Source organism: Macaca mulatta, chromosome 5 (genome assembly GCF_049350105.2).
Source record: "Macaca mulatta isolate MMU2019108-1 chromosome 5, T2T-MMU8v2.0, whole genome shotgun sequence".
Lineage (NCBI taxonomy): Eukaryota > Metazoa > Chordata > Mammalia > Primates > Cercopithecidae > Macaca > Macaca mulatta.
The window spans coordinates 130,914,604-130,934,317 of NC_133410.1; the positions used below are offsets into that span (position 1 = coordinate 130,914,604).

Below are 19,714 nucleotides of genomic sequence, written 5' to 3' on the forward strand. Positions count from 1 at the left end.
GAAGAAAAGAAGTATCACCCTCACATTACACCTTATTAGTGGCTTCTCAAGAAATTTTGTTAACATCTACTGACAATATCTGCTCTGCATACTGTATACACAAGGAATGCATTTGAAGCTCAAATATTTACCTCTTTTACTTCAAAACAGCTTTGTCAGATGGCAAGCTTACAATAACTTGGTAGATAGCCATCTGTTCTCAATAGGAAGTAAGTTGCTCAAAGGATTTGAATAGGAGCAAGATGGCCAATTTGGGCAGTTTCCCAATTATTACTGTGTTGGTTCGTGGTACCTATAATTTTCTTTTTCTATATAAATTCCCAGAAAATTAATCACATCCATATCTAAAATTAAATATACACACATATTTCAAAATCCAGCTAATTTTTGAAACACTCTAAGTTTTGGAATAAGGCCCATTCTCCCTTTCCTGGGTGAGGGCTGATAGCCTAGAATTGAACAAACGGTTTCTTAAATGTCAGAAAATATATGCATTTCACTCTATGTAATTTCTTTCCCAAATATTACATGGAATTCTAAGACCAGTGATCTATTAGGCCTTCGTGTGCTAATAGCGCACGTTGATTACAGTTATTAATGAACTTGCCAAGAAAGAAGGCAAAACACGTATATACTACAATAAGAAAATCTCTATGAGATACAGTTGTAAGGCAGTTTACTTCATCATTATGATCGTTATTGTTAATAAAAGCCTATTGGTCTTCCACTGGTTGAGGATTGAGAAACAAAAAAATAAAAAATAAAAGCCAATAGGAATTATACTGGGCTTGACTCTCTACTGAGCTGTCAGGGAAACCTCTAGCAATATGATAATCTAGAGTAGAGAGAATGGGTATGGCATAAAATACTTTACCTGCCTTAGTTAAAATGTGCATCAGGGGGAGACGCAGAGGCGCACAACATGGCAGCGGCAGCTACACAGGGCGGGAGAAGCGGTGGTCTCGGAGGCAATAGTGGGGCTGGCGGTGGTTCCAACTGCGGGACAGGCAGTGGCCGTAGCGGCTTGTTGGATAAGTGGAAGATAGATGATAAGCCTGTAAAAATTGACAAGTGGGATGGATCAGCTGTGAAAAACTCTTTGGATGATTCTGCCAAAAAGGTACTTCTGGAAAAATACAAATACGTGGAGAATTTTGGTCTAATTGATGGTCGCCTCACCATCTGTACAATCTCCTGTTTCTTTGCCATAGTGGCTTTGATTTGGGATTATATGCACCCCTTTCCAGAGTCGAAACCCGTTTTGGCTTTGTGCGTCATATCCTATTTTGTGATGATGGGGATTCTGACCATTTATACCTCATATAAGGAGAAGAGCATCTTTCTCGTGGCCCACAGGAAAGATCCTACAGGAATGGATCCTGATGATATTTGGCAGCTGTCCTCCAGCCTTAAAAGGTTTGATGACAAATACACCTTGAAGCTGACCTTCATCAGTGGGAGAACAAAGCAGCAGCGGGAAGCCGAGTTCACCAAGTCCATTGCTAAGTTTTTTGACCACAGTGGGACACTGGTCATGGATGCATATGAGCCTGAAATATCCAGGCTCCATGACAGTCTCGCCATAGAAAGAAAAATAAAATAGCCAATTCTAAAAGTAGCCCTCTTTCTGCTGGATCTTGCTGAATTACTGGCTTGGGGGGTGGGGGAGATAAAAAGAACTTAAAATGGGTAAAGTAAGAAATGTTTAAAAGTCCCTGTTTTGTCCTGAAATTTTAGTCTATTCTGGATAAATAGGATTTTCTGACACAGATATGAGAAGTTGTAGCTCTGATGTCTAGCTGTAGTCTCCTTGATCTGCTGATTACATTATTTTAATTTGCTCTTCTGGGAAAGTAGTTTTGCTAAAAGCTGTACAGATGTTTTCTTTTGTACCTAGCATACTTTATATAGTATAGCTTTGGGCCATGTAGCATTTTAAGACTGAATTTTAAAAAATTATTAATCTGTTGCTGACTCTGTTAATTCCTATTTCAATATGTGTTTCCTTGAAGAATTCAGGATACAACGTCTTGTGTATGACAGCTTTCCTTCACACACTATTTTTGTGGGTGTGTATATATCTGATTTGGGGAGAATTTTAAAAAAAATAGCTTTTTAATTTGTTTGAAACAGACTTTCTCCCTGTTACATTTTGTGCTTTTAACCAGTTAAAGAAGCCAATGGCATTTTAGTTTTATATTGTGTTTTCCACTAGTATATCCCTGTTGATTTGTTTGTGCCTTTTATTAACTGCCATTTTCTAAAATTTTTTTCAATAAAAGGAAGGAAGATGTGAAAAATAAATAAATAAATAAATAAAATGTGCATCAGGTCATGGAACCCTCCTAATGCTATACAAAACAGTTTGCAATGTATCCTTCCACTGCAGGTTTTGTTTCTTAAGTTTTATTTTGACATACAGAAAAGTTGCAAAAATTTTTACCCTTCACCCAGATCCCCAAAGTTAATATTTTATATTTGCTTTATCATTGTTGTATAATATAGAGATAGATGGATGGATAGACGTAATGATGATTTTGCATCACTTGAGAGTAAGTTAAACACACAATGCTCCTTTATCACTAAATACTTCAGTGTGCATTTCCTGAAACTGAGGACATTCTCTTATATAATCACAATACAGTTATCAAAATCAGGAAATTAACTTTGATACAATTAAATCAGGAGACTAACTTTGATCTACAGATCTCTTTCAGATTTTGCTAATTGTCTCACAAATATCCTTTATAGAAAAAGCAAAACATTCTGTTCCAAGATTTCATCTAGGAGCAAAAATTGCATTTAGTTTTCTTCTTTCTTTAGTCTCCTTTAATCTAGACTCTCCAGTCTGATGACCTTGATGCTTTTGAAGAATCCAGACCATTTATTTTAAAGAATATCTCTCAATGTGTAGGTTCTGATATTTCTTCATGGTTAGATTCACAGTACATGTTTTGGGCAGGAACACAGAGAGATGTTTGGCTCTTTCTCAGTGCATCATATCAGAGGTACATGATATCTATCTGTCCAATCACAGGTGATATTAACCTTGTACCTTGGTTAAGGTAGTCTCTGCTGGGTTTCTTCATTGTAAGTTATCTATATTTCTCCTTTGTCATTAAAAAATATCTTGTGTGAGGTTACATTGAGACTATGTAATATCCTCTTTCTCATCAAACTTGCAGCCACTAATTGTATCATCCACTGGTGGTTCTTGCATGAAATAATTATTACTATGAAGTATTACTATGGAGGTTACCAAATGTGATTTTTAAAATGTAAATGTTTTTTCTACACTGATTACTATATGGAGGGGCTTTGTCCTTCTTGCCCATTTATTTGTGTTCATTTATGTCAGAATAGATTCACTAATTCTTATTTGATTCAATACATTTTAAACTAGTACTATCCTTGTTTATTTTGATGCACAAATGGTTCCAGTTTTGACTAGTGGAAGCCCTGCTGCAAATCTCTGAGGTGGGCAGTAAGGTAACCTGAACTGTGTCTTATGGTGATATTGCTGGCAGCACTGTAAAGGGTGCTTTAGAAACACAAGAGATAAGAGGTGGAGGAAACCATTGGCAACGAGGAGAGCACTAGGTACAGAAAGGACAAAATGGATTTTAGTGATCTGGGGAAGCAGAATCAATAGGATTTGGAATCTGCATGTAGACGTAAAGGAGAAAGGGTTTTTGGTCTGAGTACGTGGGAGTTAGTGATGCCACAGGTAAAAGCAGAGGAAAAAGAAGCAGAGGCAAGGGTGCAAAGGAAGACAAAGAGTTTTGTTTTAGGCTTGTGAGTTAAAGTCTCCAAGTATACATCCATATGGAAATGCCCAGCACAAGTAGAGGCCTGGAACTCAGAAAAGAAATACAGTAGTTCTCCCTTTATCCACAGGGGAGATGTTCAACGATCCACTAGTGGATGCCTGAAATTCTGTATATACTATGTTCTTTTTATCTGATAACCAAGCTGACGATGAAGTGACTAGCAGGTAGGTAGTGTACTGAGTGTAGATATGCTGAACAAATGGATGATTCACATCTGGAAAAGAATGGAGCTAGATGGTGTGAGGTTTCATCATGCTACTCAAAAGAGTGCACAATTTATAACTTACGAATTGTTTATTTCTGGAATTTTTCATTCAATATTTTTGGACCATGGTTGACCATGGATGAGTGAAACTGTGCAAATTGAAACCCCGGATAAGGGGAGACTACTTTAATGGTAAAGAAGTAGGTTGATTTAGGAATTGTCAAAAACTGAAGCTTTGGAAGTAGATGAGCTCACTTAGCAGAAGTGTGAGGCCAAAATAGAAGAAAAGAGGACCTTCATTCTATTCCAATTTGACTCCAGTTACTACTCCTTCCCTTTCAAAATTGTCTTTTATCTGGATTTTGATAATATATCAAAAAGGTGTTTTTGATATTCTTACTTTCTGTAGTGTCTTCCCCTTACTCCACCACTGACATTTTAATTGTAGGCATTCCCTAAGACTAACCCTCTTTTCTCGTATTTTTCCTTCACGATCCTGATAAATGAGCTCATTTACTTCCAAAACCTTAGTCTTGGGCAATTCCCAAATTTGCTTCTCTACTATTACAATAGTCCCCCCTTATCTGTGGTTTCACTTTGCAGTTTCAGTCACCCATGGTCAACAACAGTCCAAAAATATTAAATAGAAAATTCCAGAAATGAAAGATCAGATGAGGCCATGAACTTGACAATTAGGAAGCCAGTGTTATCTTTGAGAGAACTATCTTCATAGAACAGTGTGAACAGAAACCAATATATAGGTTAGTATAGTGAGGTGAGGAAGTGAAAATAGTGAATATGATCCACACTTTGGGAAAGTTTGGCAGTGTGAGGAAGATAGAGCATGCCTTTGGATGAGGCAGGAGCAAGAGGATTTTTCTTTGATTGGAGGATCTAACCATTGCTTTATGCTAAGGGATGGCCAAACTGTATCAGCCTGTGAAAGATACAAGATAAAAAAGTAGGAGTCACAGGCAGTATGGTGACGTGGATCTGACCCCTGTGAAGGAGAAAGGCAGTCACTGGCTGGAAGCAGCCTGTGGGAAGCACAGAGTGAGCCTGGGGCTTGATCCAAAGGGAAGCAGGACAATTTTGCTCTGCAGCAGAGGATTTGAGTGTCACATTTCCATGACTGTACAGTGGGCATGTAATAAATATATATTTTACAAGAAATAGATATGTCTTTCTGGAAGACAGAAAATTACCTGAAAGAGTGTCCAATGGAAGCTCCAAAGATGGGCCAAGCTGAAAACCTTAGCCTGGGAGGACATGTTAATGTCTAATCAGTTGTGACATAGGGCTAAAAATTGGACCATCCAAGTGCATAGATGAACTCAGGGGGTTGTGGAAGGTTTGACACGCTGGATCAAAGTGGAGAAGTATAATCTAGACAACATCTGGTACACTGACTTGTAGAGGCTCTGAGGACCTTACTTAGCCGAATTTAAATAGGCAGGCAGGGAGTTGGAAAGGAAGCAAGCAAAAGTGCCTGAACAGTTGTACTCATTAAACAGGGGTAAGAGTGCTGCTACACTGCGATGAAGAAATTGGGTTTCTGTAAAGGTCTTTGCTGTTTCCCTGGAAAGTTTAACATTTAAAAAATCTGTCATTTGCAAAGGCATTTCTAGGGTTTCCAACTGCTGAAATTAGGGTTAGGTGAGTAAGGCAGGGTTGTCAGAATGAAGGGTTGGATCCTGTCTTTAAGGTTTTGATACTTTGTGCATCATAGATTTTGCAACACTTTTTTTTTTTAGTATTGCATAAAAATGTTTATCTAGATTACTGAGGTTTTGGCACCCCCTTAAATATTACACCTAAGGTGAATACCTCACCCATGTGCCAACCGTGTTTCAATTTTGTAATAATTTTTTCTGTTTTTAATGCTGGACCATCTATCTCATGTGACGGCAAAGGGCATTAAAAAGAGATAACACCACGGGAGGTGCAAGCATTTGGGGGAAGAAACAAGGATCGATCTCTCTCTCTCTGTCTGTCTCTCTCTCTCTCTCAATAGACTTTGCTTTTTAGAGCAGTTTTAGGTTCACAGCAAAATTGGGAGGAAGGTACAGAGATTTTCCATATACCCACTGCTTTTATACATGCATGGACTCCCCCATTGTCAACATCCTCCACCAGAGTAGTACCTTTGTTACAGGTGATGAACCTATTGTCAAAACATTATCCCCCAAACACCACGGTTTACATTAGGGTTCACTGTTGGTGTTGTACATTCTATGGGTTTGAACAGATATATAATGACATGTATTTGCCATTATGGCTTCGTGCAGAGTAGTTTCACTGCCCTAAAAATCCTCTGTGCTGTACATCATTTAAAAAATTCTTCCTCATTTTGTAATGTTTCCTGATCAAATTTTGGATCATTTTGTGCTCTGCTTTAATAAGAGAAGTCATTTCCTGAGAGATGAATGAAAAGATTGACTAGAACATTCAGGGCCTAGCTGGGGTTGGATAAATTGTATCTTTAATAGTACCAGATAACATAATTATAGAAACATTGTCAGAAAGCTAAGGATTAGCAAAGGCTATGTAGAAGAAGCGGGGAGGAGGCAACCTAGGATGTTGGTCATAGCCTCCATCCATCACTCCTCCTTTCATTCTTCCAGAAAGCCCTTGCTAATCCTTAACTTACGGTTAACCTAAACTAAATTATTTTATTATTTATATGCTCCTGAACAATTATGGCCAAGATGCAAACTACTGTGTAGAACATTGCCTGGAATGTACTAGACACTCCGTAAGTATTTGTTGCATAAATGAAAATATGTTCACTGAGATTTCATGAGACATCAAAGGTCATTTTGGAGGACAAACAAGAAAACAAAGGAATGAAAATCTTTTTATTTTTTTTGTGAATATTCCAACTAAAGAAAGCATCAGGTCGTTTTCATTAATGTATCACCTCTATTACGTATCTTTGTTACCTCCACATGTCCTGTTGCTGTTATTACTGTTAGTATCTATTATAGATAACAAATGTCTCTACTTTGAAAGTTGCTAATTGAAAATATAAGAAAATAAAGTTCGATGAATAAAATAATTAAATAAGTGACACTTCCTTAAGCTATTCCTATAAAGATAGTTTCCTCTTGGGTGGCTTCAGTGTAGACAGAAATAAAAATCAAACCTTGTTAATTTCCAGGGTTTCAGAATTACAAGGTTGCCTAAATGAGAACATTAATAAAGGTAAGACTGTTAAAAAGACACTACTCCCATTTTAATACAAAAGATACAAAGAGTTCAGTGGCAGACTGCAGCCTCCTAGGTCAGAACAATCTCAGCTCCGGTGATGTATCATCATCTTCCAAGATATGAGCAAGGAGGCAGAGCCAGAAGACTTCCAATTTAAACTAATGGGTTATGTCATTTTGGAATAAGGTCAGTTGTTTTTCTAACTCAGTGTTGGACTTCATGAAGCATTGCTCTGAATTCAGTTGTTCTGTTGTGCAATTTGTATGTACCCAACTTTTGAGCAGCAAACAAGCAGAACCCATGGAACTGCTATCGGTATGGCCTTGAGCACACTTTGTACAGGGTCACGTTCAAAGAAACGCTGTCCTACCAGTGCCTCCTCTGATCACTCCCCAGATGTTAAATTTCTGTTTTCAACAAGTGGGTACAAAACTCATTCAAAACTCATTTGTCAGCTTGAGTAAATATGATTAAAAAGAAAAAACCAGAAACTCTTCATTTGGGAAATATCTAATCTTCATTTAGAAAATTCTGTTTCCAAGTTTTTTAAGCAGACAGTTACAATATTTTTTAGTGAGGGTAACAGTTACGTCATTTTTGGTTGTAAAAATAATATAACAGTGGCACATTTCTTTATATCTGTTATCAAAATCCTTTGTCTTTCAAAAAGGAGATTTTTTTTCTCATTCATTTTTTCAAACATCATCCTTGCTTTAATGGCATAGATGAATCTTTTAAAAGATTTTGAAAAATAAATGCTTGTCAGGTACAATTAGACATAATAGCTTTAATCTCTTCAAGTGACCCAAAAGCCTTGTAGTGCAAGTAAAAGATTTGTCTCTGCCATACCCTTTCATTTACCTGTGCTTGGTGTATGATTTCTATATTTGATCTGAGATATCTTAGCAGGAATATTTTTGAGGTCACTTGTTTATTTTCTGAAAACTAGTTTTGTTAAAGCTAGATGATACAATCTACAAAGCCATTCATTGGGACACATGTAAACTGAACTTTGCCTGTGCTAAAAGCAAGCAAGTATGTGAGACTGTCATGTTAACCACTCCCAACGAATCCTACCCTCTCTTCAGGATATATCCTGTGCCAGAACTAATGTGACCATCTGACAGGCAGATGACATTAGAGTACAAGAGTCAATTTTCCTATTAAATAGTGGTATATCTTATTTTTTTCACCCTCCCCCTGGGGATCTAGTTTCATCTTGGAGTCATTTGTGGATCCGTTCCCTGTGAGGCCAAGGAAATTCCAAATATGAGTCACTGCAGAAACATTTAGGTCCTTCTAATTCTTCAACATGAAGAATTATCAAGACAAATAAGCCTTTCTCTTTCTAATACAAATACGCTCTCATAGTATAACTTTGTTTATTACTTTGCTAATGGAACTGCTACGTCTTCATTCTGTCTTGCTGTGAGTACTCTGCCTGTGTAGGAATGGGTGGTAGGAAAAAATAAGGACTCATTTTTTTCTGTGATTCCGTTGGATGTCAGGTCCCACTTAGTCTGTGGCATGCATGGAACCAAACTCAGCCTGGAAGGTCCCCTGCAACACTGGCATTCCATTAATCTGGTCCTTGGTGAAAGCCACCTATATTGACTGGCAGTGCCATTCCTGGGTGATGTGCACATTTTCCAAGTCCTCGCTTGCCCCCATGTGAACATGTCCCACTCTATATTGGTGAAACACAACGATAGCTTCAAAAGATGCGACTGAAAAAGGATATTCATGAGAATTAGAAACAAATCACTGCAGGGAGCTAACAACATAGAAATGCTTCAAACTGTGAGGAATTGCAGCAACAGTTCCTGTTGTCATGTACACAATGGACACAGCATGTGGGAAGCTATAAAAAAACACTGGAAGAAAAAGTGTGTCTATGAAAAACAACTTAAAAGAAAAAAAAACCTACAGAGAGCTCAAATTCCTCATGTGCAGAGTTTAACTACCACAGAAAAGTCTCTGGGGCCAAGAGGGTAAATCTCTAGGCTAAGTTTAGAGTTTGAATCCCAAAGTCTTTACCAGGCCTCATCTATCTCGTGGTGCCTACAACTGCCCTCTCAGTGCAACCAAAGGTCCTCCTGCTTCTATCAGCCCCCAGGAGCTACGTTTACAAGCAAGATGAACAAAGTTACCATGCCCATTCCAAAAATCACTTAATTACATAAAACTATATGAGGAAGAAGATTACTCCAGATTCAGTCCTCAATCTACAACAAAGTGTTATTTCTAAATGAGTGTTTTAACACAGCTCAAAGTAGCTTGTGACTTGTTATGCATATATGTGATTAATAAATCAAATTAAATCATCACCATATTATTTTTAAATATAAACCTATCCTAGCATCTCATGGCAAAATTACTCTGAATTGAACAAAGAGTAAAACTAAAAGTGTAAGCCCCTAAAATCATCATGCAATATTATGTATGACAAAATAAATTATTTTAACATAAGGATGGTATTCTCTTGAAAAATAAAAATAAAAGAATTTTTAGAAAATCTCACTTAACAGATAGAGAGCTATATCTGATGGTGACCCAGAAATCCTCTTCGATATTGAAAGAATAGCTTTTCCTTATTGGGTAACTAATGGGAACTTTATTATACTCAACCTCTTTTTATAATCATTATCTCTAGATTGTAAAGTCCAAAGGGCAATGACTGCACATTTTGTTCAGTGATTTAAAGACCTTTCCCAGCTGGTATAGTATTAAATAAGCAAGGAAATTTTGTATCACTTAGGATACTGTCAGCTGGAATTAACAGAAATACACATCTCAAGCATTTGAGATATGTATTATTTTACATGACAAGTAGTCTAGAGTTAGGGGAAGTTATCAAGTGGCTCAGTCACATTGTCAAAGACCCAAGTTCTTTCCATCTTTCCATTATCCTACCCTGAGAATGTCAACTTTCGCTTAGAGGCCAGCTCCCCTCATGATTGTGACATGGCCTTCAGTTCCCGGCATCACAGGCAGAAATGTCAAAGTTTGATGGATAAAGTGGCCATCTCTTCTCATGTATCTCTTTCAAAAAAAAAAAGAAACATTTTCCAGGAGCTCCCTACATTCTTTTCTTTAGGAACTGGGTCACATGACTACTATTAAACCATCACCAGTAAGGCAAATATAACCCAATGATTAACACAGAATAATAAAAATTTAATTCTGAGACTCATGAGGGAAAGATGGACAATGATATCAGGTAAGAATAAGTTTGGTTGTATGTAACCGAGATCCAAAATAATTGAGGCTTAAATAAGAAAGAATATTACCTACATGAAAATATAAGTTATAGGCCGGGCATGGTGGATCACACCTGTAATCCCAGCACTTCAGGAGGCTGAGGCAGGTGGATCACTTGAGGTCAGTAGTTCAAGACCAGCCTGGCCAACATGGTGAAACCCTGTCTCTACTAAAAATACAAGAATCAGCTGGGTGTGGTGACACGTGCCTATAATCCCAGCTACTCAGGAGGCTGAGGCGGGAGAATCCCTTAAACCTGAGAGGCAGAGGTTGCAGTGAGCTCAGATCATGCCACTGCACTCCAGCCTGGGTGACAGAGCAAGACTCTGTCTTTCTGTTTCAAAAAAAAAAAAGAAAAGAAAAGAAAGAAAGAAAATGTAAGTTATCTATCACCACCCAATGCCTTAACATAATAAAACTAAATTTAACTTATGAAACTGAGGGTCAACCAAGTGGTTCTTCTGACCTTGGCTGGATTTCCTCTGTGCATCGCCATCAGTGGCTGAGACAGTCACAGGTTAGACCTATCGGTGGTGGATGGGTTTCCTCATATGTCAACTGAGAGAAGTAGGCTGACTCCACTCTCTTCCACTTTGTCTCTAAACCTGAAGTAGACTAGTTTATTCCTACGGCAGAGGCAAGTGTCCAGGAGAACAGCCAGAAATATGCAAAGCTTTCTACTATGACATAACAAATCTCCCCAAAACGTACGGTCTAAAACAACAACTGCTTACTTAGCATGTAAGTTTGCAAGTTGATAACTTATGTTGGTCTCTTCTGGGCTCCTCTATCTGTTTTTGTGTAGCTATGTTATGACAAGGTAGCTGTGCAATCAGGCCTGGCTGGCTGTCAGCTGGGACTCCTCTGCTCTCATTCACATGGTCTCCTGTTCACCAGCAAGCTAGCCAGAGCTTGTGCTAATGGTGGGAGCAGGGGTCCAAGAGAGAAAGTGGAAGCATGCAGGGGTGCTTGAGATAAAGGCGTGAAACTGGCACATGGTCACTTCTGCTGCATCCTCTTGGCCAGATGCAAGGTGTGAGGAAACAGACTTCACATCTTGATGAGCATAGCAGCAAAGTCAAGTTGCAGGGATCATGGATTCAGGGAGGGAAATAGCTGGGGTCATTTTTGCAAACCCATCTACCACAGCAGTAGCTCTGCTCCTCTCAGCTCACCACTCTGCTATGTTGAGGTCCAACATATCTTGAACCTTTTGATCCAAGATAGCAGCCACTGCATCCACAACCCAGGCTGCAGATTGAGAAAAGGAATAAAGAAAAGGGATGAATGGCATACCAGCTGCCTTTTAAAGAACATTCTTAAAGGCTACAAAGTCACTCTTTAGTTTACATCCCATTGGCCAGAACTTAGTCACATGGCCACACATGGGAGTGTGGGAAAAGCAGTCTTCATTCTGAGTGTCCAAAGTTGTTGAAAAGAAAATCCTATTCATACGAAGGAAGAGGATAAGCATTATTGTAGGAAATCTATCAATCTGCCACAACACCCAAAGTATGTCAAGCAAGGAAGGGGAAGGAGGTTAGATATAGTTAGCCTCTGTCTCTGACACACTTTCCCATAAATGTTTTCAATTTATAAAAACAAAACCCCTTGAATAAGATGTTTTTCTTTTTAACAAACTACCACCATGATTAGAAAAGAAAATCCACATTAATTTTATGACTGCCATTTTTCTTTCTCTATAGAGGTGAAAACTGCTCTGAGCTAAACTAGGAACGATAAAGAATCCCTTTCCACTCTGCTGCCAGCTCAGCTTGCACCTGGATGAATGATGAATCTCCCAAACACCACCTGTAGCCACCCTGGAGAAGCATGTTGTTACATTACTTCTAAGCCAGGATGATACAATTTGTCAAGAATCACTTTGAGAATTTGTTCCTGCACTCTCTTATTCATCTAGATTATTGACCCACATAGTCTTTGTGGGATAGAGAGAAGCTCTGAAATTAGAGGATGTACTTGTCACAATTTTCCATTGCATCAGCAATCAACTTCGGTTACACAGTAAAGGAATTTCCTGAAAGGGATAAGACATGTTCAGAGAATTGGTGAGAAGGCTGGAGAACAAGGACCGGGCAGGACTCAAAGATGATAAGGCAAAGCTGAAATCAGCCTCAGTTATGTCTGCTTAGGAGTTGGCCTCTGGGCTAGTGCCTCTGGACACTCCACCAGAGCACTGGCTTCTAGACTTCACAGCAACCACCTGAAAACTCTGTGACTCACCCTGCTCCTCCAACTCAGTTGTTTAAGATCAAGAGTGCCAGGCAGAAGCATCTGATTGGCCACTTTGAGGTCAGATGCCATGCTCTGGTTGCCAGGGCAATGAAGAGAGAAATTTCTCTCCCTCCTTCAGTTTTTATAAAAAGAATTTAAGCTGGTTCTTCCCACCTGCCTTTAGATTTTCCACAAATAAGAATGATGTTTGGAAGCCAGTCAGCCCAAACAATACCCACTACAGAGGCTACAGGTTGGTGCTAGAGAGGGAAGGATAGCTTTACTCAGCTGTGCAGAACATTGGGATGATGGAGTGGAGACACAACGAGCTAACATGGGGAAAATGAAATTAATTTTATGTGTATTTGAATATATGCTGATTATCAGAATTCCATGGCGAGGGAGATATGTGAATCAGCTCAAATGATTTAAATACTTTGTCTTTCAATATTGGAAACAAACATTCAGTTAAATGAATAGTGCAAATACAATAACATATTCTCATGGAATCTTTACATCTTTACATTTGGACATCATAGGAATGTTAAAGTGGGGTGGGAAAGAATTGAAATTGAGGGCCACTCACCAATAGAAAAGGTTAAGTAGTAGATTAAAATGAAAATTTTCAGACATGCAAGATCTCAAAATATGTTCAATTTTATACCATTTATAGGGAACTGCTAGGGCATGTATGACACTCAAACAAGGAAATAAACCAATAAATAGAAAGGCATGGGAACCAAGTATTAAAGTGCCCAGTGTAAACAGCACTGAAGAACTCCTAGGATGAGGGAAAGAAGACCCCGGGTCACAGCTCTGCAACAGGCCTAGCCAGCTACCAGCTCCTAGTGAGGAGAAGGATAGAGGACTGCAGGACTGAGGGCTCCAAAGAGTGGGGGAAATAGATACACATGGATAAATGTATGCAGATATTTGAGGGATACACTGGTAATAGATACATACAATACAAAGCAAGTAGAAAGTGAGTTAATTATTAACTCCAGGGGAGATGTAAAATTATATGAGAAAGGAAATATAATCATAATCTACTAGATAGCTCAGCTCTAAACAATTCACAGGGATGATAATACCAACATTGAGTATTGTTCTAATAAGAAAATATGATAAAAACCAGATGTCTTGGACTTGCTTTGAATTAGCATGAGATGGTGGGGAAAGTGGGTGGGGTGTGGATAGGGCAGGATTAACCATAGGTTAATGGTTATCGGGGCTGGGTGATAAGTATATGAGGGTTCATTATATAATATCCTTCTGTGAGTATACTCAAAATTCCCCATAATAAAATGGGGAATTTAAAAATTCTCAATTTTATTTTACTTGATTTCTGCATCATGGCTGGGGTCCCTGCATTTAAAAATTTTAAATATAACCATATTGGAAGATACAGGAAGAAAAGGAGCAGGAGTATGAGTGAGATAGAGTTAATCTTCATTTTTCACAGTAGGAAATCCACAGATAGTGTCTGAAACTAAAAATTCAGGTAGTAGCTCAGTACACATGTGACTTAGATATATGAATATAAAAACCAGATGGTTTTTATAAAATAAAACCAGAAAGATGAAAGAGATAAAATCAGGTATTCTGGGGAGAAGGAACAAAAATGAGGAGAGTGAGCCTGCTGTTTTCCATTGTTGACCCCATAGAACAACTTGGCTTTTAAAGCAATGTGTCTGCACATCCTTAAAAATAAAAATTAAATCATTAACATTCAAATAAAATAACTTCTTAAATGAAAGAAAAAGAAATGTGTAGTGGCTGGGAGCAATGATTCACACCCGTAACCCCAGCAGTTTGGGAAGCCGAGGTGGGTGGATCACTTGAGCCCAGGAGTTCAAGACCAGCTCAGGCAACATGGCAAAACCCATATTTTTTTCTATAAAAATTACAAAAATTAGCAGGGCATGGCGGTGCACATCTATAGTAACAGATACTTGGGAGGCTGAGATGGGAGGATCACTTGAGCCTGGGAGGTCGAGGCTGCAGTGAGCCATACTTGTGCCATTGCATTCAGGCCTGAGAAAGAGACTGAGACCCTGTCTCAGGAAAAAAAAAAAAAAGAAGAAGAAGAAGAAGAAATAAATAAAGCAAAGAAACTAGTCTAAAAAAAGATTCACCTTGCTGTGTACCAGCTCTCTAGGCTGAATAGCCAGAGCACCTGGAGGGAGCAGAGGGCAAGATTGAAATCAGGCCTGAGCTAGAACCAACCCACAGGGGAGTTTCCCAACTGCTACCCAAAGCATACATTAAAGTTAACAACAGGATGATTAGGTAATCACAAATATGCTCCTGGAATGCCAATTACACAAAATCACAAACTGTCTAGCTACTCATAAGCTGAATTTCTAGCTATGAGATGAGCACCGCTAAACACCCCCGAGGGCCCTCTCAGTAATTTTCTCCTGCCTAAAAGAAGGAAGTTGACACTGAAGCTGCCATTCTTGTAACACATCTTTGGGCTCTAGTCTATCCTTTTCCTTGTGGCCTCTGCAGATATTTTAGCTTGAGGTGTTATCAAATATACTTAATAGCTGATATAGCACATGCCTTGATCAATTAGAAGGGACCCCAACCACGATGCAGAAATAGAGTCTCTAGGCTGCCTGCCAGACCAGGCATTAATCCTTTAGTTGCCAGACTGTAGGGAGATTCTGAGGGTCCCATGGGCCATGGCAATGTTAGGGGGTATACATGAGGCTTGGGACATTAGCTCCTTACCAACTCTTACCAACATATTTCAATATTTTTAGCAAATCTTATCTATAGTAGTACAAATCAGCTGAATACTAACCCTATTTCAGGATTCCCATCATTTGGCAGCTGGGCTGGGATGGGAATGATTATATGTTGTGCAGGTCTGAAGTTTGGATCTGCTTGAGAACAGCATCAAGAACTTTAGCACTGTTACTGGATGTAGCCTTGGGAGAAAGGGATAATGAACTCTGTTTATCAGCCTATCATTGATGTTTACTAGGTAGCTGAGTGGCACAATATCTCTTTAGTTTTTACTAGTTTGACATTTTCCTCCATCCTACTATCTGCTTAATGCTTACTTTTCATCTAATGCCCATTATCCAGCTGTCTTAGTTTGTTCACTGCTATATCCCCATTGCTTAGAATGGTGCCAGGCACATAGAGGCACTCAATAGTGCCAGGCATTTAGACACCATCAATGAATGAATTGATGGCTTCTAGAAAAGAGGAAAGGCACCATGCACAGAGAAAAGATGTGAAAGAAGATCTGAAAGACATCACTGGAACTCTGATAATATCCTGAGAGAGGGCAATTCACGTATGGAAACTGTGCTAGAGGATAGCACCAGAGGGTCCCATTCTCTTCTCAAATGGCAAGACTGTGCAAGTCAAAGAGAATCTTAGACAGCCAAGTGTGTTAAGAAAAGGGCAGTGGGTGTTTAATGCTCTTACATTCTTCTCAGTTCTATCTGCCAACAGGTCAGTTCACTTTAACAGGAAAAGGAAATTGCTTTGCTCTTAGGTAAGCTTGACCGCCTTATCCTAACCCCTAACAGCTTCCTCAAAACCTGTCCAATTTGAATGAGAGTCTCTCCCTTACAACCTAAACATGCATTTCTCTTACTCTGCCCTCTTCAAATGCACTTGTCCTTGGATTTAAAACTTGTTGAGTCATGTATTGGTTTAATGCTTTTAGTCTGCTCTACATCCACATCCAAATATCTTGGATTCTAAATTCTAGGAAAGCAGGGAATGAGTCTACGTAACTGTCACATTAAATACACATGCAGTGAGACCAGTCCTTTGGTTTGCATGGGAGCTGGGTGAGGCCTGCGACTGCCGGCTTTCCCCCACTTCCCTGACCACCTGTGTGACTCAGCAGAGGCATTCATAATCCTCCTAAGTACACAACTCCAATGAACTGGGAATCTCACCCCCATCCCCAACAGCAGCCACATAAAGACCCTCCCAAGGAGGGTCTGAGCTCAGACATGCCTAGTCCCACCCCCACCTGATGGTCCTCCCTTATCCACCCTGGTAGCAGAGGACAAAGGGCATTTAATCTTGGGAGTTCTAGGGCCCCACCCACCACCAGTCCCTCTCCACACTACTACAGCTGATGCTTTCTGGAAAGCATAAAAATAGACCATTACCAAAGCTAAGAACCCTCATGGAGTCCATTGCCTTCTCCGCCACCTCCACTGGAACAGGTGCTGGGATCCAGCTGAGAGACCCATAGACAGTTCATATCACAGGACTCTGCAGACAACCCCCAGTACCAGCCTGGAGCCAGGTAGACTCACTGGGTGGCTAGGCCTGGAAGAGAGAAAACAAGCACTGAAGCTCGGCTCACAGGAAGCCACATCCACAGCAAAAGGGGGAGAGTACTACATCAAGGGAACACCCTGTGGGACAAAAAAAATCTGAACAACAGCCTTCAGCCCTAGACTTCCCTCTGACAGAGCCTACCCAAATGAAAAGGAACCAGAAAACCAACCCTGGTAATATGACAAAACAAGGCTCTTCAACACCCCTCAAAAAATCACACTAGTTTACAGCAATGGATCCAAACCCAAAGTGTCGGTCCCTGATTTACCTGAAAAAGAATTCAGGAGGTTAGTTATTAAGCTAATTAGGGAGGGACCAGAGAAAGGTGAAGCCCAATGCAAGGAAACCCAAAAAATGATACAAGAAGTGAATGGAGAGATATTCAAGGAAATAGATAGCTTAAGGAAAAAACAACAAAAAATTCAGGAAACTTTGGCCACACTTTTAGAAATGTGAAGTGCTCTGGAAAGTCTCAGAAATAACTGAACAAGTACGAGAAAGAAATTCAGAGCTCAAAGACAAGGTCTTCGAGTTAACCCAATCCAACAAAGACAAAGAAAGAATAAGAAAATATGAACAAAGCCTCCAAGAAGTCTGGGATTATGTTAAATAACCAAACCTAAAAATAATTGCTGTTCCTGAGGAAGAAGACAATTCTAAAAGCTTGGAAAACATATTTGGGGGAAAAAATCAAGAAAACTTCCTTTGCCTTGCTAGAGACCTAGGCATGCAAATACAAGAAACACAAAGAACACCTGGGAAATTCATTGCAAAAAGATCTTCACCTAGGCACATCGTCACCAGGTTATCCAAAGTTAAGATGAGGGAAAGAATCTTAAGAGCTGTGAGACAGAAGCACCAGGTAACCTATAAAGGAAAATCTATCAGATTAACAGCAGATTTCTCAGCAGAAATCCTACAAGCTCTAAGGGATTGGGGCCCTATCTTCAGCCCCCTCAAACAAAACAGTTATCAGTCACCATAGGACCTCCGCAGAGGCCAGAACTGGCACGGGGTTTTGCCATTTTCCAGGGCACAAAAAAATGCCCAAGTAGGAGATTCACTGCTTCATTATTTGACCAAAATTTTAAAATACAGACCCGAATGATAAGAAGCCATTTATTCCAGGATTGGAGAGCAGAGGTTTTAGGCTGAAAAAACAGGCACGAATTTGGAGGGCGTGATGGTCAGTTTGACATGTCAACTTGGCTAGGCTGTATTACTCAGTTATTTAATCAAACACTAATATAGGTGTTGCTGTATTTTGATTTTTTAAATAAATGTATGTGATTAACATCTATAATCAGTTGACTTTCATTAAAGAGATTACTTTCTATAATGTGAGTGAGCCTCATTCAGTCAGTTTAAAGTCCTTAAGAGCAAAAACGGGTTTCCCAGAGAAGATATGCTGCCTCATGGCCGCAGCATATCTTGTTTCCAGCTTGCCAGCCTGCCCTATTGCTTTTGAATTTGTCAGCTCCACAATTGCACAAACTAATTCCTTAAAATAAATCTCTCTCTCTCTCCCATCTTTCTCTCTCTCTGTTGATCAATCAACAGAGAGAGATATACAGAAAGATATCTATATAGAAATATACCTGGATATCTAGATACATATCTAGAAATAGATATACAGAAATATAAAGATTCCTATATTTATTTATTTATTTATGATGTGCTAATATAAATACATAATTTTATATTCATTTAAATATATAAATATAAAGGCCTTTATATAAATATAAAATTTATACAAATTTATGTTTATATAGAGACCTCTAGACAGAGAGCGAGAAAGAGCTCTTTCAGCACTATTTTGATATCTCATTTCCTTTTCTTTCTTTCTTTTAAAGACACGATCTTGCTCTATCACCCAGGCTGGGGTGTAGTAGTACAATCATAGCCCACTATAACTTCAAACTGCTGGGCTCAAGCAATCCTTCCATCTCAGCCCCTCTAGTAGCTGAAACTACAGGCGTGAACCACTGCACCCAGCTCAGCATCTCATTTCAAATCTCATTGAGGCATCTGCCTGCAATAGTTGCTACAAAATATGTATCATATGAATTCTGTTTCTCTGGAGAACTGTAACTGATGCCGAGTGCTTGAGGAACAGAAAGAAGGCCAGAATTACTGGAGCACAATGGAAGCAGAGTGAGGAAGGGTAGACTGGTGGAAGAGTGATGTGCAATGAGGACAAAGAGGTAGGGAATGGCCAGGTTATCTTAGGCCTTGTAATTCCACAAAACAAGAATCTGCAGATCAGATGATAAGTAACAGGTTAAGTGAAGAAAAATATCAAACTTTTACAGATCTGAAAATTAGATTAGGTTTCTTACCTATCAGATTAACAAATATTCCAAAGATTGACACCCACTTTGTTGGTGAGGCTATATGAAAACAAGCACTCTTAAAAAAATCTCTGGTGGGAGGATAAAAGGGCATAATCCTTATGGAGGGGAATTTGGCAATATCTAACAAAACTACATATGCATTTATCAGTTGATCAAGCATTCCCAATTCAAGGAATTTACGTTGAAGATGTGGAAATATGAAAAACACAAAAGATTATTCTTTGCAGCATTGTTTGCACTAGCACAATATTGGAAGTGACCTAAATGTCCATCCATAGGCAATTGGTTAATGAACTATG

The 19,714-nt window shown here is 39.1% G+C and overlaps 1 protein-coding gene across 1 annotated transcript; it reads left to right on the top strand.

The window, feature by feature from the left end:
- The first annotated feature begins 909 nt into the window (after positions 1–909).
- On the top strand, positions 910–2,281 carry LOC707684 (signal peptidase complex subunit 2). Its single transcript, XM_001101980.5, has one exon. It carries the CDS (start codon positions 923–925, stop codon positions 1,601–1,603), a length of 681 nt encoding a protein of 226 aa, XP_001101980.2. The 5' UTR covers positions 910–922; the 3' UTR covers positions 1,604–2,281.
- The last annotated feature ends 17,433 nt before the right edge of the window (positions 2,282–19,714 follow it).

Coding starts and splice junctions, on each gene's coding strand:
- LOC707684 (XM_001101980.5), top strand. CDS start 923: ATGGCAGCGGCAGCTACACAGGGCGGGAGAAGCGGTGGTCTCGGAGGC.